General features: G+C 44.2%; 1 protein-coding gene across 4 annotated transcripts in view; it reads left to right on the top strand.

The window, feature by feature from the left end:
• The window catches only part of LOC110537052 (tyrosine-protein kinase Fer), a 43,184-nt gene that overhangs the window by 10,046 nt on the left and 5,227 nt on the right, over nt 1-27,911 (top strand). The window contains exons 2-18 of one of the 4 annotated variants that reach the window (XM_021622770.3): nt 2,563-2,865; nt 7,290-7,463; nt 10,589-10,688; nt 10,943-11,126; nt 11,897-12,034; nt 12,142-12,261; nt 12,469-12,591; nt 13,454-13,643; nt 14,585-14,680; nt 15,366-15,572; nt 16,298-16,420; nt 17,930-17,986; nt 18,138-18,253; nt 18,970-19,064; nt 19,177-19,300; nt 27,428-27,582; nt 27,767-27,889. In XM_021622770.3, the coding sequence (XP_021478445.1) occupies nt 2,656-2,865; nt 7,290-7,463; nt 10,589-10,688; nt 10,943-11,126; nt 11,897-12,034; nt 12,142-12,261; nt 12,469-12,591; nt 13,454-13,643; nt 14,585-14,680; nt 15,366-15,572; nt 16,298-16,420; nt 17,930-17,986; nt 18,138-18,253; nt 18,970-19,064; nt 19,177-19,300; nt 27,428-27,582; nt 27,767-27,889 (2,335 nt within the window). In that variant the 5' untranslated portion in view covers nt 2,563-2,655. Of the gene's footprint in view, nt 1-2,506; nt 2,866-7,289; nt 7,464-10,588; nt 10,689-10,942; nt 11,127-11,896; nt 12,035-12,141; nt 12,262-12,468; nt 12,592-13,453; nt 13,644-14,584; nt 14,681-15,365; nt 15,573-16,297; nt 16,421-17,929; nt 17,987-18,137; nt 18,254-18,969; nt 19,065-19,176; nt 19,301-27,427; nt 27,583-27,766; nt 27,890-27,911 lie in introns of all 4 variants that reach the window. The other 3 variants (XM_036937030.2, XM_090191846.1, XM_036937028.2) reach the window with 3 other exon arrangements.

Here is a 27,911-nt window from a genome sequence, read left to right as displayed (position 1 = left end):
AAATACACTGAGAATACATTATATAGGATGAAGAGACAATACTCCAAACTGCAGCGCCATACTAATTGTCTAACATAAAGAACTGAGAATATATACTCATTATTGGTGTGGGAGGTCAGTGGATGGCTTTTGACCACTTCTTTGAACTCCTCATGTCTTACTCATTGTTAGAAAAAAGTTTAGTCCAAATCAGATGTTCGGTACTACAATTCTTGAATATTATATGAATCCTATAAATTACAATGGCCAAATGGGTGCAATCAATTTGCTTAATTTCTTAGAGAACAAATTATATTTCAACAAAATAATGTTGCAGTAATGCTAATCTGTTTCTAACTACAGAAACGGTTTCTGAACAATCTGAGATGGTCCGCGTCAATCTTCTTTCTTGTGCTTTTAGAAGTGCAATGACTCACTATCCAGTTTTTAATTTTTGTCATATAGGCCTAGCCTAAGATGTTTGAGAATAGGTAGCCGCCCCTAAGCATTTCCGTATTGTAGGCTACTCAGTGTGTCTCGTGACTTGAATAGGCCTACGTCTTTCTGATTATAATCACGTTGTGGTTTCCTTTCAGCCTTCTTCTCATGATGCTTGTTGGTGGCAGTTACGTAGGTCACTGATCACTTGAACACTAGCCTGGTGTGCTCCTGAAGATGATCCCTCTATCTTATCTGACTTAAAGTGGGTGTTCTAGAAAACGCTCTGTGTGGTGTTCTTTTTGGCTACAAGTAAGTGTTCAAAGCCACCATTAAAGGGAATGTAAGTGTTCACAGTAATGTGAGGGACAGGTGATCAAGTTTTACAAAATTGCATTGCTATTGTTACAAAGGTTACAAAGCACTGTCCCTGTTTATCTAGTAGACTTTTAGTAGTCTACTGTGTCAGTTTAATAGGGTTTGTTATCATTTTTGAGGTTATGTTTATTATTTCAACTGTGAAAGATTTGTATCTGATCCAGCTTCTGTAATTGCATTTTGAACTTTGAACTGGTTTTGGAATAAACCAGAGACATTAGCTATACACTCTGTCTCAGTGCTCACACTGTACAGTGGAGTCATTTCCCTCATCTTCTTTTATAGCCTGTGACTCGTGGATGGTAAAATGACATCTTTTAAATTCCTTTGGCAGTGAATTAATAAATGAATATTTGACTGTGAACACATCTGCCATGTCATTGACACTTATACCACTTGATTTTGCACAGACAGCCTAAATACAATTCACATGATCTTCTGTACTGTTATAATTTTGAGAATACAGAACTAAAAATGTTTTCTGATTGTGGAGGACGTTTTGTGTTGGCTTTAGTAGCCTCTGTTGTACTTGTCCTAGTGTTCATGCTATGACCCATTTATGACACAGGTTTGTCTACTTGCCGAATAAGGCTGTTTCAGATTAGGTTATAGGCTTTTCTTTTTAGGTTATACTACTCTGAATTCTAGCCGCTCCATTCTCATAAGGGGTTCTATTAAGAGTTTTCATATATTAGATCAAGGCACACTATTTGAAGACGTTCCCTTCCAATTAGGCGATGGCATATGGGGATGGCATGTGTGATCTGACTGGGATATACACAACAACATTCCCAATAGAAAGGCACATTTTTCTAGTCTCTGGGGCGTTAGTGCATCTTTGACAAATGGTGTTTACCCCACTATTTAACTTCCAAAACTGGTAGTTCAAGTTTGAAGATGTTCTTGGAGTCTACTTTATTTATCAGCACGTTAAAAGTCTTTAGTGTGAGACACTGGAGCAGAACAGAAGGCATCTGACTTGGAGATAATAAGCTTTCCCCCCGAGGTTTAAAGCCAGATTAAATAGGCAGTCTAGTAGTAGCAGAGGCAGAGTGATTGTCTGTCTTTTTTATAATCTGCCTTGTCTCTGAAGGCTTACGTCCCTATCTCACATTAGACTAGCCTACTTCCTGTTGTTGTACTGTAGCTACCGTTTCTGGTCTCTATTGACTTTGTTTCAATGTCTTACTGTGGTAGGCCTATAAATAGTTACCTGAGATGAGGGATGGTGAGGTTAGGTAGCCTACATTAATTTGTTACGATTTTCTTTTGGCCTCTTCACTGTTGGCCCACCCACTTCCTAAACTAAGCTGGTCGCCCTCCCCTTCCTCCATTGTGCGTCTTTATTTCAGAAAACTCTGCCTCTGCAACAACCTTCTGATGCAAGTCTATAAAGGGTTAGGCTAATCAAAGGAGTTCCTTTTATTTAGGCTAATTCATAGAAAACCTTCCACCTGTCTGCAACTAATGACTAACCAACATTCAACAAGCAGTTTGCCTTTGTCGACCAGGACAGGTGCTATCAATTTGCTGTAATTTGTGCAAAATGTTTTACACATTTATTATAGTTTCTGTATGTGCCTCACAGGAGGTTGGTGGAAGCTTAAATTGGAAGGATGGGCTCGTGGTAATGGCTGAAGTGGAAAAAGTGGAATGGTATCAAACACATGGTTTCCAGATGTTTGATACCATTCCATTTACTCCGTTCCAGACATTATTATGAGCCGTCGTCCCCTCAGCAGCCTCCAATGATTTGCCTCGTTCCAGGAAAGATGCAGAACTGAGGGTGACTATCCATCCTCCCGGCCCGGTGAAGTGTGAGACTAAATAGCGTGTCGTGAGGAAAAGGGGAGAGGGACGATGGGGTTCGGACGGGACCTGGGGAACTCCCACGATGGGCTGTTGAAGCTGCAGGACTGGGAGCTGAAGCTGCTGGAGACAGTGAAGCGCTTCATGACGCTACGGGTGAAGAGCGACAAGGAGTACGCATCTCTCCTCCTCAACATCAGTCAGCAGGTGGACAAGCACGACAACTGCTCCCAGATGGACTACATCAGCAACGTCTCCAAGGTTAACACAAACGCATATCAATTCAGAAATACAGATATATTCATGTGTACAGTACAGACACAAGTGTCAACACAGACTACATCAGTAATGTCTTTAAGGTGAGATAGAAGATGGTGCTTTGCTGAACCTCTTTCACTCCCTCAATCTCTCCCTCCATCTCTCCCCCTCTCTCTCTCGCTACCTCTCTCTCTCTCGCTATCTCTCTCTCTCTCTCGCTATCTCTCTCTCTCTCTCGCTACCTCTCTCTCGCTCGCTACCTCTCTCTCTCTCTCGCTACCTCTCTCTCTCTCGCTACCTCTCTCTCTCGCTACCTCTCTCTCTCGCTACCTCTCTCTCTCGCTACCTCTCTCTCTCGCTACCTCTCTCTCTCGCTACCTCTCTCTCTCTCGCTACCTCTCTCTCTCTCTCGCTACCTCTCTCTCTCTCTCGCTACCTCTCTCTCTCTCGCTACCTCTCTCTCTCTCTCGCTACCTCTCTCTCTCTCTCGCTACCTCTCTCTCTCGCTACCTCTCTCTCTCGCTACCTCTCTCTCTCGCTACCTCTCTCTCTCTACCTCTCGCTACCTCTCTCTCTCGCTACCTCTCTCGCGCTACCTCTCTCTCTCGCGCTACCTCTCTCTCGCGCTACCTCTCTCTCTCTCGCGCTACCTCTCTCTCTCGCGCTACCTCTCTCTCTCGCGCTACCTCTCTCTCTCGCGCTACCTCTCTCTCTCTCTCGCTACCTCTCTCTCTCTCTCTCGCTACCTCTCTCTCTCTCTCGCTACCTCTCTCTCTCTCGCTACCTCTCTCTCTCTCGCTACCTCTCTCTCTCTCGCTACCTCTCTCTCTCTCGCTACCTCTCTCTCTCTCGCTACCTCTCTCTCTCGCTACCTCTCTCTCTCGCTACCTCTCTCTCTCTCTCTCTCTCTCGCTACCTCTCTCTCTCTCTCTCTCTCTCGCTACCTCTCTCTCTCTCTCTCTCTCTCTCTCTCTCTCTCTCTCTCTCTCTCTCGCTACCTCTCTCTCTCTCGCTACCTCTCTCTCTCGCTACCTCTCTCTCGCTACCTCTCTCTCGCTACCTCTCTCTCGCTACCTCTCTCTCGCTACCTCTCTCTCGCTACCTCTCTCTCGCTACCTCTCGCTCTCTCTCACTACCTCTCTCTCGCTCTCTCGCTACCTCTCTCTCGCTGCCTCTCTCTCTCTCTCGCTACCTCTCTCTCTCTCTCGCTACCTCTCTCTCTCTCTCTCGCTACCTCTCTCTCTCTCTCGCTACCTCTCTCTCTCTCTCGCTACCTCTCTCTCTCTCTCGCTACCTCTCTCTCGCTACCTCTCTCTCGCTACCTCTCTCTCTCGCTACCTCTCTCTCTCTCTACCTCTCGCTACCTCTCTCTCTCGCTACCTCTCTCGCGCTACCTCTCTCTCTCTCGCGCTACCTCTCTCTCTCTCTCGCTACCTCTCTCTCTGTCTCTCGCTGCCTGTCTCTCTCTCTCTCTCGCTACCTCTCTCTTTCTCTCTCTCTACCTCTCTCTTTCTCTCTCTCTACCTCTCTCTCTCTCTCTCTCGCTACCTCTCTCTTTCTCTCTCTCTACCTCTCTCTCTCTCTCTCTCGCTACCTCTCTCTCTCTACCTCTCTCTCTCTCTCTCTCGCTACCTCTCTCTCTCTCTCGCTACCTCTCTCTCTCTCTCTCTCTCTCTCTCTCTCTCTCTCTCGCTACCTCTCTCTCTCTCTCTCGCTACCTCTCTCTCTCTCTCTCTCTCTCTCTCTCGCTACCTCTCTCTCTCTCTCGCTACCTCGCTACCTCTCTCTCTCTCTCGCTACCTCTCTCTCTCTCTCTCTCTCTCGCTACCTCTCTCTCTCTCTCTCTCTCGCTACCTCTCTCTCTCTCTCTCTCTCTCTCGCTACCTCTCTCTCTCTCTCTCTCGCTACCTCTCTCTCTCTCTCTCTCTCTCTCGCTACCTCTCTCTCTCTCTCTCTCGCTACCTCTCTCTCTCTCTCTCGCTACCTCTCTCTCTTTCTCTCGCTACCTCTCTCTCGCTACCTCTCGCTACCTCTCTCTCGCTACCTCTCGCTACCTCTCTCTCGCTACCTCTCGCTACCTCTCTCTCGCTACCTCTCGCTACCTCTCTCTCGCTCTCTCGCTACCTCTCTCTCGCTCTCTCGCTACCTCTCTCGCTCTCTCGCTACCTCTCTCTCTCTCTCGCTACCTCTCTCTCTCGCTACCTCTCGCTACCTCTCTCTCGCTACCTCTCTCGCGCTACCTCTCTCTCTCTCGCGCTACCTCTCTCTCTCTCTCTCTCGCTACCTCTCTCTCTCTCGCTACCTCTCTCTCTCTCTCGCTACCTCTCTCTCTCTCTCGCTACCTCTCTCTCTCTCTCGCTACCTCTCTCTCTCTCTCGCTACCTCTCTCTCTCTCGCTACCTCTCTCTCTCGCTACCTCTCTCTCTCTCTCGCTACCTCTCTCTCGCTACCTCTCTCTCTCGCTACCTCTCTCTCTTGCTACCTCTCTCTCTCTCTCTCTCGCTACCTCTCTCTCTCTCTCGCTACCTCTCTCTCTCTCTCTCTCTCGCTACCTCTCTCTCTCTCTCTCTCGCTACCTCTCTCTCTCGCTACCTCTCTCTCGCTACCTCTCTCTCTCTCTCGCTACCTCTCTCGCTACCTCTCTCTCTCTCTCTTGCTACCTCTCTCTCGCTACCTCTCTCTCTTGCTACCTCTCTCTTGCTACCTCTCTCTCTCTCTCTCGCTACCTCTCTCTCTCTCTCGCTACCTCTCTCTCTCTCTCGCTACCTCTCTCTCTCTCTCGCTACCTCTCTCTCTCTCTCGCTACCTCTCTCTCTCGCTACCTCTCTCTCTCTCTCGCTACCTCTCTCTCTCTCTCTCGCTACCTCTCTCTCTCTCTCTCTCTCTCTCTCGCTACCTCTCTCTCTCTCTCTCGCTACCTCTCTCTCTCTCTCGCTACCTCTCTCTCTCTCTCGCTACCTCTCTCTCTCTCTCGCTATCTCTCTCTCTCGCTACCTCTCTCTCTCGCTAACTCTCTCTCGCTACCTCTCTCTCTCTCTCTCGCTACCTCTCTCTCTCTCTCTCTCTCGCTACCTCTCTCTCTCTCTCGCTACCTCTCTCTCTCTCTCGCTACCTCTCTCTCTCTCTCGCTACCTCTCTCTCTCTCTCGCTACCTCTCTCTCTCTCTCTCGCTACCTCTCTCTCTCTCTCTCTCGCTACCTCTCTCTCTCTCTCTCTCGCTACCTCTCTCTCTCTCTCTCGCTACCTCTCGCTACCTCTCTCTCGCTCTCTCGCTACCTCTCTCTCGCTACCTCTCTCCCTCTCTCTCTCTCGCTACCTCTCTCTCTCGCTACCTCTCTCTCTCGCTACCTCTCTCTCTCTCGCTACCTCTCTCTCTCTCGCTACCTCTCTCTCTCTCGCTACCTCTCTCTCTCTCGCTACCTCTCTCTCTCTCTCGCTACCTCTCTCTCTCTCTCGCTACCTCTCTCTCTCTCTCGCTACCTCTCTCTCTCTCTCGCTACCTCTTTCTCTCGCTACCTCTTTCTCTCTCTCGCTACCTCTCTCTCTCTCTCGCGCGCCACCTCTCTCTCGCTACCTCTCTCTCGCTACCTCTCTCTCGCTACCTCTCTCTCTCTCTCGCTACCTCTCTCTACCTCTCTCTCTCGCTACCTCTCTCTCTCGCTACCTCTCTCTCTCGCTACCTCTCTCTCTCTCTCTCGCTACCTCTCTCTCTCGCTACCTCTCTCTCTCTCGCGCCACCTCTCTCTTGCTATCTCTCGCTCTCTCTCGCTACCTCTCGCTCTCTCTCTCGCTACCTCTCTCTCGCTACCTCTCTCTCTCTCTCTCGCTACCTCTCTCTCTCTCTCTCGCTACCTCTCTCTCTCTCTCGCTACCTCTCTCTCTCTCTCTCGCTACCTCTTTCTCTCTCTCGCTACCTCTTTCTCTCTCTCGCTACCTCTCTCTCTCTCTCGCGCCACCTCTCTCTTGCTATCTCTCGCTCTCTCTCGCTATCTCTCGCTCTCTCTCGCTACCTCTCGCTCTCTCTCTCTCTCTCGCTACCTCTCTCTCTCTCTCTCGCTACCTCTCTCTCTCTCTCTCTCGCTACCTCTCTCTCTCTCTCTCGCTACCTCTCTCTCGCTACCTCTCTCTCTCTCGCTACCTCTCTCTCTCTCGCTACCTCTCTCTCTCTCGCTACCTCTTTCTCTCTCTCGCTACCTCTTTCTCTCTCTCGCTACCTCTTTCTCTCTCTCGCTACCTCTTTCTCTCTCTCGCTACCTCTCTCTCGCTACCTCTCTCTCTCTCTCGCGCCACCTCTCTCTTGCTTTCTCTCTCTCTCGCTACCTCTCGCTCTCTCGCTACCTCTCTCTCAATCCGCTCCCTCTCTCTCTCAATCCGCTCCCCCACCCTCTCTTCTATCTTTCTCTTTTCTTCCTCTCCCATCTCTCCAGTCTTGGGCCCACATGGTCCAGCAGACAGAACAGCTGAGTCAGATCATGAAGTGTCACGCGGAGGAGCTGAACTCTGGTCCTCTGCACAGACTCACTATGATGATCAAAGACAAGCAGCAGGTTAAGAAGAGCTACCAGAGCATCCACACACAGATCGAGTCCGAGATGAACAAGGTACTGTATACACACAAACACACTCACACACACATTAAGCCTACTCCTGCTTTAAACATTGTCTTTCCTGTATATTGACTTTATTTGTGGTGATATGGGGCATTGTTGACAGGGTGTTTCACACGTGTGGTGCTAAAATGCTAATCCTGCAGTTAGATCAGGACAGGTTTGTTTTCCTTGACTAGACCAGATCTTTCCAAACTGGGATACGCCAAATAAAAATGTAATTCACATATATACACACAAAATATTTGTGTGTGTGTATATATGTATGTGTGTGTGTGTGTGTGTGTGTGTGTGTGTAAATACATACATACATACATACATACATACATACATACATACATACATACATACAGTGGGGCAAAAAAGTATTTAGTCAGCCACCAATTGTGCAAGTTCTCCCACTTAAAAAGATGAGAGGCCTGTAATTTTCATCATAGGTACACTTCAACTATGACAGACAAAATGAGAAAATTTGGTCAATAACAAAAGTTTATCTCAATACTTTGTTATATACCCATTGTTGGCAATGACAGAGGTCAAATGTTTTCTGTAAGTCTTCACAAGGTTTTCACACACTGTTGCTGGTATTTTGGCCCATTGCTCCATGCAGATCTCCTCTAGAGCAGTGATGTTTTGGGGCTGTTGCTGGGCAACACAGACTTTCAACTCCCTTCAAAGATTTTCTATGGGGTTGAGATCTGGAGACTGGCTAGGCCACTCCAGGACCTTGAAATGCTTCTTACGAAGCCACTCCTTCGTTGCCCGGGCGGTGTGTTTGGGATCATTGTCATGCTGAAAGACCCAGCCACGTTTCATCTTCAATGCCCTTGCTGATGGAAGTAGGTTTTCACTCAAAATCTCATGATACATGACCCCATTCATTCTTTCCTTTACACGGATCAGTCGTCCTGGTCCCTTTGCAGAAATACAGCCCCAAAGCATGATGTTTCCACCCCCATGCTTCACAGTAGGTATGGTGTTCTTTGGATGCAACTCAGCATTCTTTGTCCTCCAAACACGACGAGTTGAGTTTTTACCAAAAAGTTATATTTTGGTTTCATCTGACCAAATGACATTATCCCAATCTTCTTCTGGATCATCCAAATGCTCTCTAGCAAACTTCAGACGGGCCTGGACATGTACTGGCTTAAGCAGGGGGATACGTCTGGCACAGCAGGATTTGTGTCCCTGGCGGCGTAGTGTGTTACTGATGGTAGGCTTTGTTACTTTGGTCCCAGCTCTCTGCAGGTCATTCACTAGGTCCCCCCGTGTGGTTCTGGGATTTTTGCTCACCGTTCTTGTGATAATTTTGACCCAACGGGGTGAGATCTTGCGTGGAGCCCCAGATCGAGGGAGATTATCAGTGGTCTTGTATGTCTTCCATTTCCTAATAATTGCTCCCACATTTGATTTCTTCAAACCAAGCTGCTTACCTATTGCAGATTCAGTCTTCCCAGCCTGGCGCAGGTCTACAAACCCAGACAGGAAGATCACATCAGTGACTCAACCCACTCAAGTGACGCACCCCTCCCAGGGACGGTATGATAGAGCCCCAGTAAGCCAGTGACTCAGCCCCGACACATAACCTACTGGAGGCTGAGACAGGAGGGGCCAGGAGACACTGTGGCCCCATCCGAGGATACCCCCGCACAGGGCCAAACAGGAAGGATATAACCCCACCCACTTTGCCAAAGCACAGCCCCCACACCACTAGAGGGATATCTTCAACCACCAACTTACCATCCTGAGACAAGGCTGAGTATCGCCAACAAAGATCTCCGCCACGGCACAACCCAAGGGGGGGGGCGCAAACCCAGACAGGAAGATCACATCAGTGACTCAACCCACTCAAGTGACGCACCCCTCCCAGGGACGGTATGATAGAGCCCCAGTAAGCCAGTGACTCAGCCCCTGTAACAGGGTTAGAGGCAGAGAATCCCAGTGGAAAGAGGGGAACCGGCCAGGCAGAGACAGCAAGGGCGGTTCGTTGCTCCAGAGCCTTTCTGTTCACCTTCCCACTCCTGGGCCAGACTGCACTCAATCATATGACCCACTGAAGAGATGAGTCTTCAGTAAAGACTTAAAGGTTGAGACCAAGTTTGTGTCTCTTACATGGGTAGGCAGACCATTCCATAAAAATGGAGCTCTATAGAAGAAAGCCCTGCCTCCAGCTGTTTGCTTAGAAATTCTAGGGACAATTAGGAGGCCTGTGTCTTGTGACCGTAGGGTACGTGTAGGTATGTACGGCAGGACCAAATCAGAGAGATAGGTAGGAGCAAGGCCTTTGTAGGTTAGCAGTAAAACCTTGAAATCAGCCCTTGCCTTGACAGGAAGCCAGTGTAGGGAGGCTGGCTTCCTGTCTACATATATGTGTGTGTGTATATGTGTATATATATATATATATATATATATATATATATATATATATATATACACACACACACACATATAGTTTTTTTCCCCCCTTTATTTAACTAGGCAAGTCAGTTAAGAACAAATTCTTATTTACAATGACGGCCTAGGAACAGTGGGTTAACTGCCTGTTCAGGAGCAGACCTTGTCAGCTTGGGGATTTTAACCTTCCGGTTACTAGACCAACGCTCTAACCACTAGGCTACCCTGCCGTGTGTGTGTGTAATGTGTGGGGCAAAAAAGTATTTAGTCAGCCACCAATTGTGCAAGTTCTCCCACTTAAAAAGAAGAGAGAGGCCTATAATGTTCATCATAGGTGGGGGTTTAATATGGGTGTGCCTCATCATCACTTCAACTATGACAGGCAAAATGAGAAAAATCCAGAAAACACATTGTAGGATTTTTTTATGAATTTATTTGCAAGTTATATACACATGATTATTATTATTTGTGGCCTGTCCTATAAGAGCTCTTTGTCATTACCCACGAGCCAGGTTGTTACAAAAACTCACTCATTCTATGTTTAATAAATGTATTGTATAGTGTGTGTGTGTGTGGCAGGCTTACAATGATGGCAAAAAACAACATTTGAGAGTGCGCTGACCCTGGTGCTAGAGGGGGTACAGCTGGAGGTTGATTGTTTTGAAGGGGTACGGGGACCACTGTACTAGAGGATGTGATGATGCTTCCGATATGATCTCTCCTAGGTGACAAAAAGCGACCTAGAAAAGTTAAAAGGCACCTACAGACAATTAACAAAGGATGCCCACAGTGCCAAAGAAAAATACAGAGACGCAATGGTGAAAGGTAAGAATTTCTCCTAATTATTTACAGAAAAATATACGTTTAATGTAATGATTCATAGTAGTGCAGTTGATCTTGGAGGAAATGTATGAAGTCTTATTTGAGACCAGCTGAAGTGCATCAATACATTAATCACCAAACCCTGCAGAGGGAGTTCATATGACCGACATATCTTGGGAGGCGGATGATGAGGCACACCCATATTAAACCCCCTCCAGACAAACCAGCAGTACAGCACTTGTTGGGTTTGTTTTCAGGCAAGGAGCCAGAGAAGGCGAGGGAGCGTTACGACAAGGCCACCATGAAGCTTCACAACCTCCACAACCAGTACGTGCTGGCGGTGCGGAGTGCCCAGCTCCACCAGGAGCACTACCACGACACCACGCTGCCCCTTCTGCTCGACTCCCTGCAGAAGATGCAGGAGGAGATGATCAGTGCACTGTGAGTGTGTGTGTGTGGCTCCGGCAGAGATTAACAAGGGATACACTACGTAAAGATTAATTCAATGAGTTTGAGAATATCTTGAAGGTTAAAGTAGATGAACAAGTAGATTGTGCTTTGTTTCGTTACGTCTCGACCCTTAGGTTGAACCCTGATGATGGTCTAAGGGTTGAAATGTTGAACACACTTGGGTGCGTATGCCACTGTGTGCAGTGTTCCTTCTCTGCAGTGTCCATCCCAGACGTCCAGCAGCACACTGCAGGTTATGAGTCATCAGATCTGTGACGCCCTAACAAGTCAGGCGACGTAAACATTCTTTGGAAATTGTAATACGTAAATTAATAACTATTTGCAAGGGTTCTTCTTGTTGTCGCATGGGATTAGATCCCAGCTGAGGCTTAATCCCATAATTTCATAGGGATCGTAGGATTACTAGGAGGCGGGGGCACACTCTTGTTCAGAATGTCCTGCTTAAGCTGTTTTTAATCACAACTTTTTAAAGTCTTAGACAGATGTTAACAGGAGAACAATTCGGAGTTCCTCCACTGAAATTATATTTCTGTTGAGTGAGAAATACAATGAGTTTTAGAATGACAACGTGTCTATCCCTGTTCATAAACTCTTAGAGCTGTCCATCTGTGTGATCCTCGAGTCACGCAAATGTGTGTTTTTAAACCTTTCATATACAGAGCATACGCTTACCTCAATTTTAACCTCGATTTATGCATTTAAAAAAATAAATAAATAAATCTGACTTCTGTCATTTTCAGGAAGGGGATTTTGGAGGAATACAGTGAAATCACCAGTCTCTTAACTGATGAAATAGTGAAAGTCCACAAAGAAATCCACACCTCCATCGACCAAATTGATCCTGTATCAGAGTATGAACACTTCATTGAGGTTCACAGGTAGGCTTTTAGTTCAAGGCCTTTGAAATGTTAACTTTTTATGCTTCAATAACAGTACTTTATTCAATTTCTAATTTTGGTTAACATGAAGTATCATCATCTTCCAGGTCTCCAGAAACCAAAGAACCAAATGTAGAATTTGATCTTTCACTGTTGGAGGAAACCGAGAATCTTCAAGCAAACGAGATCCTATGGAACAATTTGACTGCAGACAGTTTACAAGCGATGTGAGTAGAAAATGTATGATGGGAGGAGAGTATTGCCCTCATTAACCTTGTCTCGTTCTCTGACGTTTTGAAAAGGTGAGAGGAGGGTGCGAGGAATCCAGCCGTACAGCATCTCCTATTGACTAAGGATAGAGTTTGTGCCTCTGTTGGCTGACTGATTGTGTCAAAGGTCAGATACACTTTAATCCACTGTATCTCCTTCCCCAGGCTGAAATCCACATCAGATGAGCTGGGCCTCACTCAGCAGAGCCTACGCACCAAGGAGGATCTCATGCAAGACTTGGAAAACAAGCTTGATGAGTCCACCAAAACATGTGAAAAGAAGTCAGAGTACGTTGCTACCATAACAATACAGCTCTAATGATTATTTCATTCTCGATAAGCATCTCCCATAGCATGTGTTAGATGTTTTCCTCAATCTTATGGCTTTCAGTTGTACACGTGCCATTAAACAATAACAGAGACCGTTGTTTCTAAGAAGCCCGATTGGCCATGATCTAACTCTAGGAGCATGAATGATGTGAAGGTTCATTGAGGCGGACAGGGTACAATAGACAGAGCTATGTCTGTAGCACAGGGCTCAGCACAAATTTCAGGGTCTGCTGGATTATCCCCTGTAAAATACGATGATATTATCAGGCCTGTCCAGTCATCCCCATGTGAAGTCTCAGCTACAGGTGTGATTAAGGATGAGGACTGGTTGTATGGCCTAGGCTAGTTTTTATCCTGTCTGAAGTTCTCTTTTTCAAAACATTAATAAAGTGATGGTCATTTGATTAGGACAGTTGAGAAGTTGTTTTTTGTGCCTTTAGGTTTTATCCCTTCTGTGGCAAGTGTCACTTTTAAAAACGGACCTCTGCTTCCACAGCAATGTTTGTTGTGTGTTTGACTAAACTGTTTTGAGAAACAGCTCAGCGGTTCACTGTAGGCTATATATCCCTCTGGTGGAACGCAAACTAGAAAATCATTTTCCACATCCTTGTTCCGAGAGGTGGATTAAGTAGTTGTAATACTGTTTGATTTCAGACTAGTGCCAGAGCCTGACCTCTTTCTCTCTCTCTCTCTCTCTTTCCCTCTCTCTCAATCTCTCTATCTTTTCACTCTCTCACATTGTCTCTCTCCATCTCTCCGCTTCTCTCTCCCTGTCTCTCACACCACACTCATTCTCTCTTTCCATCTCTCCCTCCATCAGTGCAGTGCTGCTGCTCAGTCAGAAGCAGTCTCTGGAGGAGCTGAGGCAAACGGTCCAATTGTTACGCTGCACAGAAGCCAAGCTGGGCGCCCAGAAGGACCTGCTCGACCACAAGATGCAGGAGAACGAGGGCAAGGAGCCTCCCCCCATGGTTAACTACGAGGACGACGCGCGCTCCGTCAACTCCATGGTGAGTGAGTGGTTATTGTTGTGGAGTTGACCGTTGTTGGTTTTTGAATAGGAAGGACTTACTTGTCAAGTCGGAATCCAATCTGATATGTGATTGTGAACCATGGTGAAACGGAGGACATCAGTGTGGATTCAGGGATATTACTTCCTTTGTAATCAGAAGGAATGCAGCACTTTCCACTCAGACTGTCCTACTATGAACTCCTCTTTCTTTGTCTCTGACCTTTTCAGAGATACTGAATAGGGTTTGTTGATTAAAAATGTAGCTTGATGATTTTGTTAGCCCTAGATACTTTTGCGGCTGATATTTACTTCTATACACTTACACATACTGGTACTGTGTCAGTTTACTGCTTACTATTCATTGTATAGTTAAAGGCCAGAATGTTTTTGTCTTCTGCTGTCTCCATGAACATACTCATTCAGGCAAATCAGTTGTTTTTTAAATCTAAAGGACGCTGTTGTGCTGAATCTTTGAACTTTCATTAAAACTTTAAAAAAACTTTCATCAAATGTCACTGAAATGTCAATCTAAAAATAGATGTATCTCTGTGTCAGTTATGTTGCAGATGGTGTCGTTATAAACCAGCTCAGAAGAAAAACACTGATAAACGTTGCATACCAGTTTTCCACTGGTTCATTCATTTCAGTGAAATGGGAAACATGTTTCACCACCGTTTGAGATATTTGGCTTTGAATGGGGCAGTGTATGATTGTAAGATAAAAAGCATTTTGTTGACTGCAGTATGTGGTAGATGATATGGTGGTGCTGTTGAGCCTCCTTTCAACTCTAGCTCTCTCTGCAGAGAGTTGGATGAGCAGAGGAGGGCAGTGTAAGCACATTGTCATAGCTTTAAACCTCTATACACCATAGTATACTGTATTCGGCTTGCTCAACTGTTTATTCTCAACAGATTTTCAACCATATGTCTGTATTTTCAGGACAAAGGCAAAGACAGGACATCAAAGTTTGACACCTTACGTCATTCCTTAGCCGGCATCCTCCGCTCTCCCAAATCAGTCCTTGGCTCATCATCGGTAAGTTCTGAAGTCTGTTAAAAAAACAGGTTTTAAAAGTATTGTGTTCTTGTGTAGTGAGTGTGGAAACTATCCTGTGTGTTAGCAATTGATGTTCTTCATTAACACAGACCCCAAAACAAATCAGGGGAGAAAAATGGGTTTATTTGAGAAGGACAAATCAAGATGATATGCTGGGAGGTAGATGTTCAGTCTCCTCTGTCCGCAGCATTTCTCCACAGAACAAAGGAACAGGATGCCATTTATAACCCCTCACCCTAGCCTGGGGTTGACCAATCAGAAGTCCTTGCAGTACCACTGGGCCAATGGCCAAATAACCAGTATCCTGCTCCCAACTCAATGTACAGACCAATGACAACGTGGTACACGTAGCTCTGAGTTCAGGAGTGACATTCCACAGATTCTAAACAGCTGTTGAACTGAAACCCAACTCCTATTTACAATTCCCTATTGACCATTAATTCTAGTACTCTCATCCTCTGCGTTGTGTATTTATCTTCAAAATATTCTAATGTGTATCATACATATTGCATCCAAATTATGCCTGTTTGATCTGAGTGGAGTGACAGATCTTATAGCTCTCTTGACTAGCAATTGAACAGGAATTGATGATTGATCCCTAACTTTCATTTTCAAATCATCATCATATAATATCATGTCATATCATTCCATTGTGCGTATCCAGCAGTTTTTCGACGTGATCCCAACTAGTGAGAAGCCCCTGGGGGACCAGGAGTGGTACCACGGGGCCATCCCCAGGACCGAGGCCCAGGAGCTGCTCAAAGAGCAGGGAGACTTCCTGGTCCGGGAGAGCCATGGCAAGCCTGGCGAGTACGTCCTGTCTGTCTTCTCAGAGGGACAGCGGAGACACTTCATCATCCAGTTTGCAGACGTGAGTTCTACTTGTTCAGTTCTGAATAAACTAAAGGCGTTTCTTAGCCTGGTCCAATATTTGTTTGAGTCATGTTTGGCATGACAAGGAATTGACATGATGGCACAAACTGATCTGAGACCAGGCTAGGTGTTTGTCTCACTGCAGAGCCACTAGGTTTCAGCAGTAAACGAGACGAAATATAAAGGTGTAGTCAGGTATATTTGATGTGATGTGCGTCAGCCAATGGTTGCTTTGTGTCTGTTACTAAGACACAGAGACGAGAGATCACAGGCACCTTGGTGGAAACAGAAATTAATTGGCAAGGAATTGAGTTGAGTTTATTTTATTTTTACAGGGACAGTGCACATTAATCAACGTTTCAGTAAAAGTGCCGGTTTTAGCCAGCCGGCTAATTTTCAACCGCAGTCCCTGGGCAGGTTATTAAAAACAATTACAATATAGATAATAGCAACATAGGACAAGTAAGACGTAGCATACAGACAGAGCAACATAGGACAAGCAAGTCGTAGCATACAGACAGAGCAACATAGAACAAAAAGCAGCAAGACAAAATTCATAAATTCTATGGTTGATGCCTTTTTAATTGAATTTGTTCAGATGACGGCTAATAGTAATTGCTTGTAAAGTTGTTTCCGTAACACAAAAGATGATGATTCGAAAAGCTTCCAACTCAACTTTGTAATGAATCAATCCCATGCTCTCTGCCTCCTCTTTGTCCACAGAACCAGTATCGTTTTGAAGGCACTGGCTTCCCGACCATTCCTCAGTTAATTGAACACCATTACACTTCAAAGCAAGTTATTACCAAGAAGTCTGGGGTGGTGCTTTTAAACCCAGTCATCAAGGTAAAACATATTTCCTCTCCTATCTTTGTTCATACACCCTGTGATTCAGATCTAAAGTCAATGAGTGGTCTCACAACAGGGGTGGGAATGTAATTATTGCCAAAGCCATCAAGCTGTCATGGAGGCCTTTAATCACACTGTGAAACTCATCAATATGCTTAGGTTGTACATTATCTTGTGGTGTTTGTGGCAGGAAGCTAATAGATGGCCAGGAATAAGCCCTTTTGACATCAACTAAATATTTTAGTTTGAATCAGTGAAGTGCTGTGATCACAGTTGAACAACTTTTTGTTGGAAGTTCTAACTACACTCTTCTTTTTTTTCTTTTTTTAAATCAAACATTAAAAAAAATCTCAAATGTATTAGAATAGAGCTTCTCAGACAGTTACAATACCAGTTACAATACCAGTTACAATACCAGGTTGTTCTCTTTGGAAGGACAGTGATCATTCTGTGCTCCAGAAGACACCTTGCTATTTTACCCATTGACGATGGTAGTGATGGGGGAAAAATATGTACAGTAAAATATCCGATTTATTATTTTTGACAACCTGTATCGTTTTGACAATATCACAATATAATTTTTGCGCTAGTTGGCTGTACCTGCACCAGAACTCCAGTATGTTCTCCATATTCTTTTTAAATAAGGATCCAATTTGCTTTCAACACTTTTTTTCCCATTACTGATCAAAACTTGTTTTCTCATGGCTCTCATCCCTCAGCAGCAGACATATGGTGAGTGATGTGATTGGTACGTCGAATCGCAATAAAATCACAGTATTGTATCGCAATACATATCGCATCGGCACCGAAGTGACTTGATAATATCGTATCGTGAGGCCCCCTGCCTAATTGACAGTATTAACTCCTGGTTTCCAGACCTGTATGGTGTTTTTCAGGACACATTTCTCATGTATAATAGTGCAAATGTCTTTTTAATATCCGCTCTGTGTTGCAAGAATAGGCCAACACTGTCAATAGCCAGGTTTAATCATAGAGAAGACCTCGAGTCCTCCTCAGCTAGCCCGCTGGTGATGAACATAATGGTGTTTTAATTGCCTCAGCCATCACCAACACGGGGCTAATGGTTGTTGTCATTACTACTGTAATGGATCTGCTGAAGCCTAGGAATAATACGTGTTTTTAAATGGTCTTTCTTCAAGCACTTCATGGCAAAGCGGTGAAATTTGACCATTAGGCACCACCTCACTCTTGGAAGAATGCGATTTGGATTTGATCATTGTGTTATTGGATGAGACATTGGAATGTTATGTTGAGCTGGGCCAAAGATGGAAAGGCTTCTCTGATGTTTTTGAGGCACCAAGGTTTTTTGTGGTTAATTTTTTTTTTTTTGTAATTGTGCCTCAGATTATAGTAATTCTGAATATAAAGTAGTCGGTCGGTGCTCCAATGTTACACAGTAGCTTTTGTATGGATTTCATTGTACTGTTTGTGGATGTTCTGTGTCTTGTGTTTACAATTGCCTATGTTTTGTTCTATCTTTTGTAGGATAAAAAATGGATACTCAACCATGAGGATGTTACTCTTGGAGAGCTTCTTGGCAAAGTGAGTGATTTTAGATATCCTTTTCATTTTCACCACATCTGTAGGACAGATATTATCTTGGATTAGTTTTGACATTCATCATCATTGATGTCAATATATGTTTGATTAAACCAACTTCTGTTACTGTATCTCTGTTTTTCTTTGTTCTTAGGGCAACTTTGGTGAGGTATTCAAAGGAACATTGCGGGACAAGACTCCTGTGGCAGTCAAAACATGTAAAGAGGATCTTCCACAGGAGCTGAAGATTAAGTTCCTATCAGAAGCCAGGTTAGACGACAAAATCACAGTTTTATTTGTCACATGCGCCGAATGTCCTAGTTCATGTCAAGCCAGGTGAGAGGATCACATGTCCCAGTTCCTATCAGAAGATGAAAATGTCTGCTGTCAATCAATTGCAGGTCCCATCGAGTACCTTGAAACGTCTGTTCACTCATCTCAGCAGCACACCAGCCTGCATACCACTGCTGGCTTGCTTCTAAAGCTAAGCAGGGTTGGTCCTGGTCAGTCCCTGGATGGGAGACCAGATGCTGCTGGAAGTGGTGTCCTCTGGTCTAAAAAAAAATATCCCAATGCCCCAGGGCAGTGATTGGGGACACTACCCTGTGTAGGGTGCCGTCTTTGATGGGACGTTAAACAGGTGTCCTGACTCTCTGAGGTCATTAAAGATTCCATGGCACTTATCATAAGAGTAGGGGTGTTCACCCCGGTGTCCTGGCTAAATTCCCAATCTGACCCTCAAACCATCACGGTCACCTAATAATCCCCAGTTTACAATTGGCTCATTCACCCCCTCCTCTCCCCTGTAACTATTCCCCAGATTGTTGCTGTAAATGAGAACGTGTTCTCAGTCAATTTACCTGGTAAAATAACGGATAAATAAAAATAAAATCAAACATTATTTCACTTCACACGCTTTTAATCTGGTGTTTAGAGATTTGACAGGTATGTAATTATCTCATACTGGTACTTTCTTGTTTCTTCAGGATCCTCAAGCAATATGACCACGCAAACATTGTGAAGCTGATAGGCGTCTGCACACAACGACAACCTATTTACATTGTGATGGAGCTAGTCTCAGGTAAGTCCAGTAGCATAACTTTTTAGGACTCGTTATTAGTGTGCAATTTCCAAAGTAAATTGTGTTTACAACACTTACAAATGTGAATATACATTTTATATCCTATTTGAAGGAGGGGACTTCTTGTCGTTTTTACGGAAGAAGAAAGAAGACCTGAAGATCAAACAGCTGGTGAAGTTTTCTTTAGATGCTGCTGCAGGAATGGCTTACCTCGAGCTCAAAAACTGTATCCACAGGTATGGAGATCTTCGCCTGTTTTAGCGTTGTCAACATCAATCTGGAATATTGTATGTTTATTATTCTCCATAGAGTATTCCAACTAGGGATAGGCGACATTCGTTCAAATTTGTGATGGTATTTTATATTTTTGAATATTAAAAGTTCTAAATATACTTGAAGTAGTTTATAACCCTAGGGTGGCAACACAGCAATTGTAAGTGATTTCAATGGGGCTTTCTTCATTCTCCATATACAGTTCAATCCAACTTTAAACAAAAATCATTTTCAGTGTTTTCATCCATTTCTGCATTTCCTGCACTTTTGTTATAATTTCCACACGTTGCCACGCAAGTGTAACGGATGTGAAACGGCTAGCTTAGTTAGCGGTGGTGCGCGCTGAATAGCGTTTCAATCGGTGACGTCACCGATTGAAACGCTATTTAGCGCGCACCACCGCTAACTAAGCTAGCCGTTTCACATCCGTTAGGCATGAAATGGGCAAAAATCTAGGCCTAGTTAGTTTTATAGTTGGAATATAGTGGGCAGCACCTTGAATACGTTGTTGTTTGACATGAGAACGAATTAATAAACCAGGGATTAATTATTGAGAGGGAAGGAACCAAAGTGTTTCCAGGGGACTTTCTGTCCTCATGAGGACTCCAGGGGACTTTCTGTCCTAACATATTCATGCTTCGCTTATAGAGAGAAATAGTATTGGCATCTTTTTGTAGGCCCTAACTCAACCATGGCTCGTTGGTCAAAGCCTATGGGGAAATTAATGGAGTTTTTGGAAGGTTTTTGAATAAATAGGGGTGTGAACGCTAAAACGTTTAAACAAAGTTGGGATCCTTAGTGTTAAGAAAAATCCCTAACTGAAAACAATGTTGTTTTTTCTTCACTTAATTAAAATCACAGTTCAGTTATCACAAAACATTATTTTATTGTTATAGCCAATAGGCTATAAAGACCTGGGGAAGTTGTGTAATTCAAATTAAACCAGAGAGGAAGAGACTACTTGTATGTATTTGCAAGGCATGTAGTAAAACAAGACGTTGCGAGATGCAGATTACCAAAACATATGAGTACGCTTCTGCCTTCTTCTGCCTCTCTCCTTTACTCTGGCTTGCCTGCTCTGTCTCTTCACTAAGGCTGCAAGTGTGTGTTCAGTCTAGCGGTCATACATATTTAATAGGACTGTTATTCTGCATTGTAAATTGATGTGGAATTTTTCGAAGAGTCAGCTGAATGTGTTATCGTGTTAAAGAAAAACCCGATGTTAGAAATTGCAATTTAAACGTTAAGCAAAATTGTCCCTTTGTCACACCTCTAGTGGTAAACACAGGCTTATGAGATATACATTTTGTTCTATGAGTTCATCTTCATCAGCTAATGTCAATTTATGTGAATTTTGAAGCATTTATGTTCTCAAAAAAGCACACCAATGCTTCATAATTCATAAATGTCATGTTAACTGACTGATATTATCTCATAGAACAAAAGGTATAAGAACTCCTAATCCTGTGTTAACCTCAGACCTTATTCTTCAGACCTATTCTTTGCCCATAGGGATGGCTGAATGAACCAGAAGAAACTTATTTCCGGGTTTTTGGACTAAAAGCTGGCGAACTCTATTCCTCTCTGATTTAGACGATGCCGGTGCACAAACAACATGCTTGTCTAGACCTACACCAGCACTGGTACCAAAGTTTGATAACTAAACCAAGATAGACCACAGCCCGTTGTTTCAAATGGGAACACATGAGTCATAGTGGGCAGAACAAGCAAGGAGCTGGGCAGAACCAAGCACGAACTTGCAAGATCCGATTGGCTCAGCGTAGCAAACATTTGCATATTTATTTTAGGGAACGCCTACTCTGAAGAACGCGTGTGCAACTCAATTAGCCATGCACTCCTTCTAAACTTTAGCAAAGGGTAAAGTTGACAACTTAGTCCACTCTGTTCGTAACAGATTCTAGTTTTGGGAACAGAACTGTGTTGAGATCAAATGTTTAATCGAAATCCATCTTGGTCCAGCTTCTGCCACTGCCTGACACTTGGCTTCGTGGAAACGCTAAGCGGATACATACACATCCGGTGAAATATCTGTCTACCATGCTATATTAGCTAGCTACGTTTGCTGAAGTACATTTAGCAAGCTAGCTAGCAAGCCAGCTAATGAACAATTAGCATTAGTGGCTAACACAATTGATTTTATCCACAAGGCACAACTTGCTAAGAAAAGACAAACTAGCAGACGGTAGTTTGCAGACAGTAAGGTACACAAACTAATAATGTAACTATAGAAAGCTTGTGGAAATCAGCACTGTTGTCACCAATCTGAACATGCAGAGTGAATGGTAAGAAAGAGCTCGTGACTCCATGGTTGAGCAACCACATGCTCTCCCTGAGTGACGGGGCAGGGCTTGGTGTGGGAAGCAGGAGCACGGGTAGAAGAGAAGACTCAAGTAGCAAACGGAGTAAAATATTAAAACGGACATTACACATGGCAAGAGTTGCATATCACATTTAACAAATTAAACACTGAAATACCCTTATAGATGGTAAAGTAAAAGCCTAAACCAGTCCATGCATTAAGACTGGTATGTAGTAAAATACGATATACAGCCCTAATTCCAACAAATAGCCCTATCTGTCTATTGTTCAAGAGATTGCTCATGCTTTGAATAGAATTTCAGTTAAGTTCTTATTTTTACTTCTATATATGATACTCGACTTCATACATGAAACTGTTCTTAACCTAGCATGAAGTCTACTAGGCTGGTCATTTTTTATTTTTTTTTTTCACCTTTATTTAACCAGGTAGGCAAGTTGAGAACAAGTTCTCATTTACAATTGCGACCTGGCCAAGATAAAGCAAAGCAGTTCGACACATACGACACAGAGTTACACATGGAGTAATCAAACATACAGTCAATAATACAGTAGAAACAAGTCTATATACGATGTGAGCAAATGAGGTGAGGTGAGATAAGGGAGGTAAAGGGGAAAAATGCCATGGTGGCAAAGTAAATACAATATAGCAAGTAAAACACTGGAATGGTAGATTTGCAGTGGAAGAATGTGCAAAGTAGAAATAAAAATAATGGGGTGCAAAGGAGCAAAATAAATAAAATGGGGAAGAGGTAGTTGTTAGGGCTAAATTATAGATGGGCTATGTACAGGTGCAGTAATCTGTGAGCTGCTCTGACAGCTGGTGCTTAAAGCTAGTGAGGGAGATAAGTGTTTCCAGTTTCAGAGATTTTTGTAGTTCGTTCCAGTCATTGGCAGCAGAGAACTGGAAGGAGAGGCGGCCAAAGAAAGAATTGGTTTTGGGGGTGACCAGAGAGATATACCTGCTGGTATATCACCCACCTGAGTTTACAGTCTAACCAGACACCTAGGTTTTTGTAGTTGTCCACGTATTCTAAGTCAGAACCGTCCAGAGTAGTGATGTTGGACAGGAGGGCAGGTGCAGGCAGCGATCGGTTGAAGAGCATGCATTTAGTTTTACTTGTATTTAAGAGCAATTGGAGCTTGCCTGGAAGGTTGTTAACACAGTGTCCAAAGAAGGGCCAGAAATATACAGAATGGTGTCGTCTGCGTAGAGGTGGATCAGAGACTCATCAGCAGCAAGAGCGACATCATTTATGTATACAGAGAAGAGAGTCGGTCCAAGAATTGAACCCTGTGGCACCCCCATAGAGACTGCCAGAGGTCCGGACAACAGACCCTCCGATTTGACACACTGAACTCTACCAGAGAAGTAGTTGGTGAACCAGGCGAGGCAATCATTTGAGAAACCAAGGCTGTCGAGTCTGCCGATGAGGATGTGGTGATTGACAGAGTCAAAAGCCTTGGCCAGATCAATGAATACAACACATCTGCCACGCTGATCCTCAACACCGGGGGCCCCTTAGGGGTGCGTGCTCAGTCCTCTCCTGTTTACCCATGACTGCATGGCCAAGCACGACTCCAACACCATCATTTAAGTTTACCGATGACACAACAGTAGGCCTGATCACCGACAAAGATGAGACGGCCTGAAGGGAGGAGGTCAGATACCTGGCAGTCTGGTGCCAGGATAACAACCGCTCCCTCAACGTGATCAAGACAAAGGAGATGATTGTGAACTACAGGAAAAGGAGGACCAAGCACGCCCCCATTCTCATCAACAGGGCTGTAGTGGAGCAGGTTGAGAGCTTCAAGTTCCTTGGTGTCCACATCACCAACAAACTAGAATGGTCCAAACACACCAAGACAGTTGTGAAGAGGGCACGACAACTCCTATTCCCCCTCAGGAGACTGAAAAGATTTGGCATGGGTCCTCAGATCCACAAAAGGTTCTACAGCTGCGCCATTGAGAGCATCCTGACTGGTTGCATCACTGCCTGGTATGGCAACTGCTCGGCCTCCGACCGCAAGGCACTACAGAGGGTAGTGACTTCGGCCCAGTACATCACTGGGTCCAAGCTTCCTGCCATCCAGGACCTTTATACCAGGCGGTGTCAGAGGAAGGCCCTAAAAATTGTCAAAAACTCCAGCCACCCTAGTCAGACTGTTCTCTCTGCTACTGCACGGCAAGCGGTACCGGAGCGCCAAGTGTCTAGATCCAAAAGGCTTCTTAACAGCTTCTACCACCAAGCCATAAGACTCTTAAACATCCAATCAAATGGCAACCCGGACAATTTGCATTGTCCCCCCACCCCCATTTTATGCTGCTGCTACTCTCTGTTTATTATCTATGCATTTTGTCACTTTACCTCTACCTACATGTACATCTTACCTCAATTCCCTTGACTGCCCCCGCACATTGACTCTGTACCGGTACCCCCTGTATATAGCCTCGCTACTGTTATTTTTTTATTGCTCTTTAATATATATATATATATATATATATATATATATATATATCTATCTATCTATCTATCTATCTACAGTGCCTTGCGAAAGTATTCGGCCCCCTTGAACTTTGCGACCTTTTGCCACATTTCAGGCTTCAAACATAAAGATATAAAACTGTCTTTTTTTGTGAAGAATCAACAACAAAGTGGGACACAATCATGAAGTGGAACGACATTTATTGGATATTTCAAACTTTTTTAACAAATCAAAAACTGAAAAATTGGGCGTGCAAAATTATTCAGCCCCCTTAAGTTAATACTTTGTAGCGCCACCTTTTGCTGCGATTACAGCTGTAAGTTGCTTGGGGTATGTCTATCAGTTTTGCACATCGAGAGACTGACATTTTTTCCCATTCCTCCTTGCAAAACAGCTCGAGCTCAGTGAAGTTGGATGGAGAGCATTTGTGAACAGCAGTTTTCAGTTCTTTCCACAGATTCTCAATTGGATTCAGGTCTGGACTTTGACTTGGCCATTCTAACACCTGGATATGTTTATTTTTGAACCATTCCATTGTAGATTTTGCATTATGTTTTGGATCATTGTCTTGTTGGAAGACAAATCTCCGTCCCAGTCTCAGGTCTTTTGCAGACTCCATCAGCTTTTCTTCCAGAATGGTCCTGTATTTGGCTCCATCCATCTTCCCATCAATTTTAACCATCTTCCCTGTCCCTGCTGAAGAAAAGCAGGCCCAAACCATGATGCTGCCACCACCATGTTTGACAGTGGGGATGGTGTGTTCAGCTGTGTTGCTTTTACGCCAAACATAACGTTTTGCATTGTTGCCAAAAAGTTCAATTTTGGTTTCATCTGACCAGAGCACCTTCTTCCACATGTTTGGTGTGTCTTCCAGGTGGCTTGTGGCAAACTTTAAACAACACTTTTTATGGATATCTTTAAGAAATGGCTTTCTTGCCACTCTTCCATAAAGGCCAGATTTGTGCAATATACGACTGATTGTTGTCCTATGGACAGAGTCTCCCACCTCAGCTGTAGATCTCTGCAGTTCATCCAGAGTGATCATGGGCCTCTTGGCTGCATCTCTGATCAGTCTTCTCCTTGTATGAGCTGAAAGTTTAGAGGGACGGCCAGGTCTTGGTAGATTTGCAGTGGTCTGATACTCCTTCCATTTCAATATTATCGCTTGCACAGTGCTCCTTGGGATGTTTAAAGCTTGGGAAATCTTTTTGTATCCAAATCCGTCTTTAAACTTATTCACAACAGTATCTCGGACCTGCCTGGTGTGTTCCTTGTTCTTCATGATGCTCTCTGCGCTTTTAACGGACCTCTGAGACTATCACAGTGCAGGTGCATTTAAACGGAGACTTGATTACACACAGGTGGATTGTATTTATCATCATTAGTCATTTAGGTTAACATTGGATCATTCAGAGATTCTCACTGAACTTCTGGAGAGAGTTTGCTGCACTGAAAGTAAAGGGTCTGAATAATTTTGCACGCCCAATTTTTCAGTTTTTGATTTGTTAAAAAAGTTTGAAATATCCAATAAATGTCGTTCCACTTCATGATTGTGTCCCACTTGTTGTTTATTCTTCACAAAAAAATACAGTTTTATATCTTTATGTTTGAAGCCTGAAATGTGGCAAAAGGTCACAAAGTTCAAGGGGGGCGAATACTTTCGCAAGGCACTGTATATATATCAAAAAAAAAATATTATTCAGTTTATTTTAGTAAATCATTAAGTTTTATTTTTTCTTAAGTGCATTGTTGGTTAGGGACTTGTAAGTAAGCATTTCACTGTAAGGTCTACACCTGTTGTATGTGACAAATAAAATTAGATTTGATTTACAAATCTAACTGAATTTAAACCCCATGAAATGTCTTCCCCTCTGTAATGCCAGTAGGCCCCCTAAAGTAAGATATGTGAGAGGACAACATGTATCTCTCTCTGCTTAATGCAGTTTACAACACTGTCACCTTTGATGGTAACACACCAAGCCCTGAGCCATATCGCTCTATCCTGGCCAATTTGAGATTGTGTTTTCAGGTCAAAACTAGTTTCTCCAGCAATCCAGACAGTTGCAAGAAGAGAGAGAGAGAGGTGCTGCAGCTGCTGCTGCAATCAGTCTTACATTTATCTCAGCACAGCGGGGCTATCAAATCATCTCCGGTGCATTGCTCTTACTTATCTCACCGGGGCCAGTCTCCCTGAGTGACAGCCTAATTTAGCCCAACTCTGTGGCTCGGTGCCGGCAGTCAGCAGAAATGACAGGAGAAGCGCTTTGAAAAATACAGGCGTAGCTGTAGGCCTCTTCTCACAGAGGGGCTGCAGATGAGGGCTATGAAATTGAAATGGGAGGGATGCAGGGCGCAATCTGTCCTGCGAGTGTGTACACATGGACGTCGCACCCACGCATATACATTTTCACATACTTACACACAACCCTGTAGTGTACACACACACACACATTGTACCGGGTCATCCCAGCCACCTGCAGCAGGGCCAACCAAATCTGGTGGATTACTTTTCTCTCTGCAAAGTAGAAATGTTCACATGATCAGATTACAGACAGTATGGTGACCTTAACATGGACAGTGGTAGTGGAGCTCCCCATCTGTTACAAATGTGGTTGGTTTTAGGTGTCCTGATTGCCTACTATTTCAGTCATTTATTTCATGGCATATTGCTAATATGAAAATGTTAATGTCCATGATGAGTATTCCTGTCGGCCAATATGGCTAGCATCTGTCATAAACAGTCTCTCTCTCTACCACTAAATTTAACTCTACCTACATCTACATATTACCTCAATTACCTCGACTAACCGGTGCCCCCGCACATTGACTCCCTACCGGTACCCCCTGTATATAGCCTCGCTATTGTTATTTTACTGCTGCTCTTGAATTATTTGTAACTTGTATTTTTTACTTAACACTTATTTTTCTTAAAACTGCGTTGTTGGTTAAAGGCATGTAAGTAAACATTTCACTGTGAGGTCTACACATTTGTATTCGGCGCATTCACAAGTAAACATTTGTTGGAGGAGGATGGAGGGAGAGTGGAAGTGGAATTATATTATTATTATTGGGGCGGCAGGGTAGCCTAGTGGTTAGAGTGTTGGACTAGTAACCGAAAGGTTGCAAGTTCAAACCCCCGAGCTGACAAGGTACAAACTGTCGTTCTTCCGCTGAACAGGCAGTTCCTAGGCCGTCATTGAAAATAAGAATTAGTTCTTAACTGACTTGCCTGGTTAAATAAATAAAGGTCAAAGGTCTCCCTTTAGGGATCTGGCGGCTAGGAATTGTCTGGTGGGAGAGAGCAACCTGCTGAAGATCAGCGACTTTGGGATGTCAAGACAAGAGGACGATGGGATCTACTCGTCGTCTGGCCTCAAACAGATCCCCATCAAGTGGACGGCTCCAGAGGCTTTGAATTATGGTAAACTGGAGGGCCTTTCTTTTTCACCAATTTCTTTATCAAAGGTTAACAGAAATAACTCAATAACAATGTTCTTGATTTGTAGCTCTGCAGGAGGTATGATCAATTCTTCTTGATAACACAGCATTTCTTCTTCAATACTTGATGGCTGAGACAGTGGGGTTGTGTTTGGTCGTTGTTCCAGGGAGATACAGCTCGGAGAGTGATGTGTGGAGTTTTGGCATCCTCCTATGGGAAACGTTTAGTCTAGGAGTGTGTCCTTACCCAGGGATGACCAACCAGCAGGCCAGAGAGCAAGTGGAGAAAGGTAAGAAGACATCCCTCCAAGG

The sequence above is a fragment of the Oncorhynchus mykiss genome, chromosome 12, assembly GCF_057628025.1.
Source record: "Oncorhynchus mykiss isolate SJ-2025 chromosome 12, ASM5762802v1, whole genome shotgun sequence".
Lineage (NCBI taxonomy): Eukaryota > Metazoa > Chordata > Actinopteri > Salmoniformes > Salmonidae > Oncorhynchus > Oncorhynchus mykiss.
This window is presented reverse-complemented; position numbering and strand designations above follow the sequence as displayed.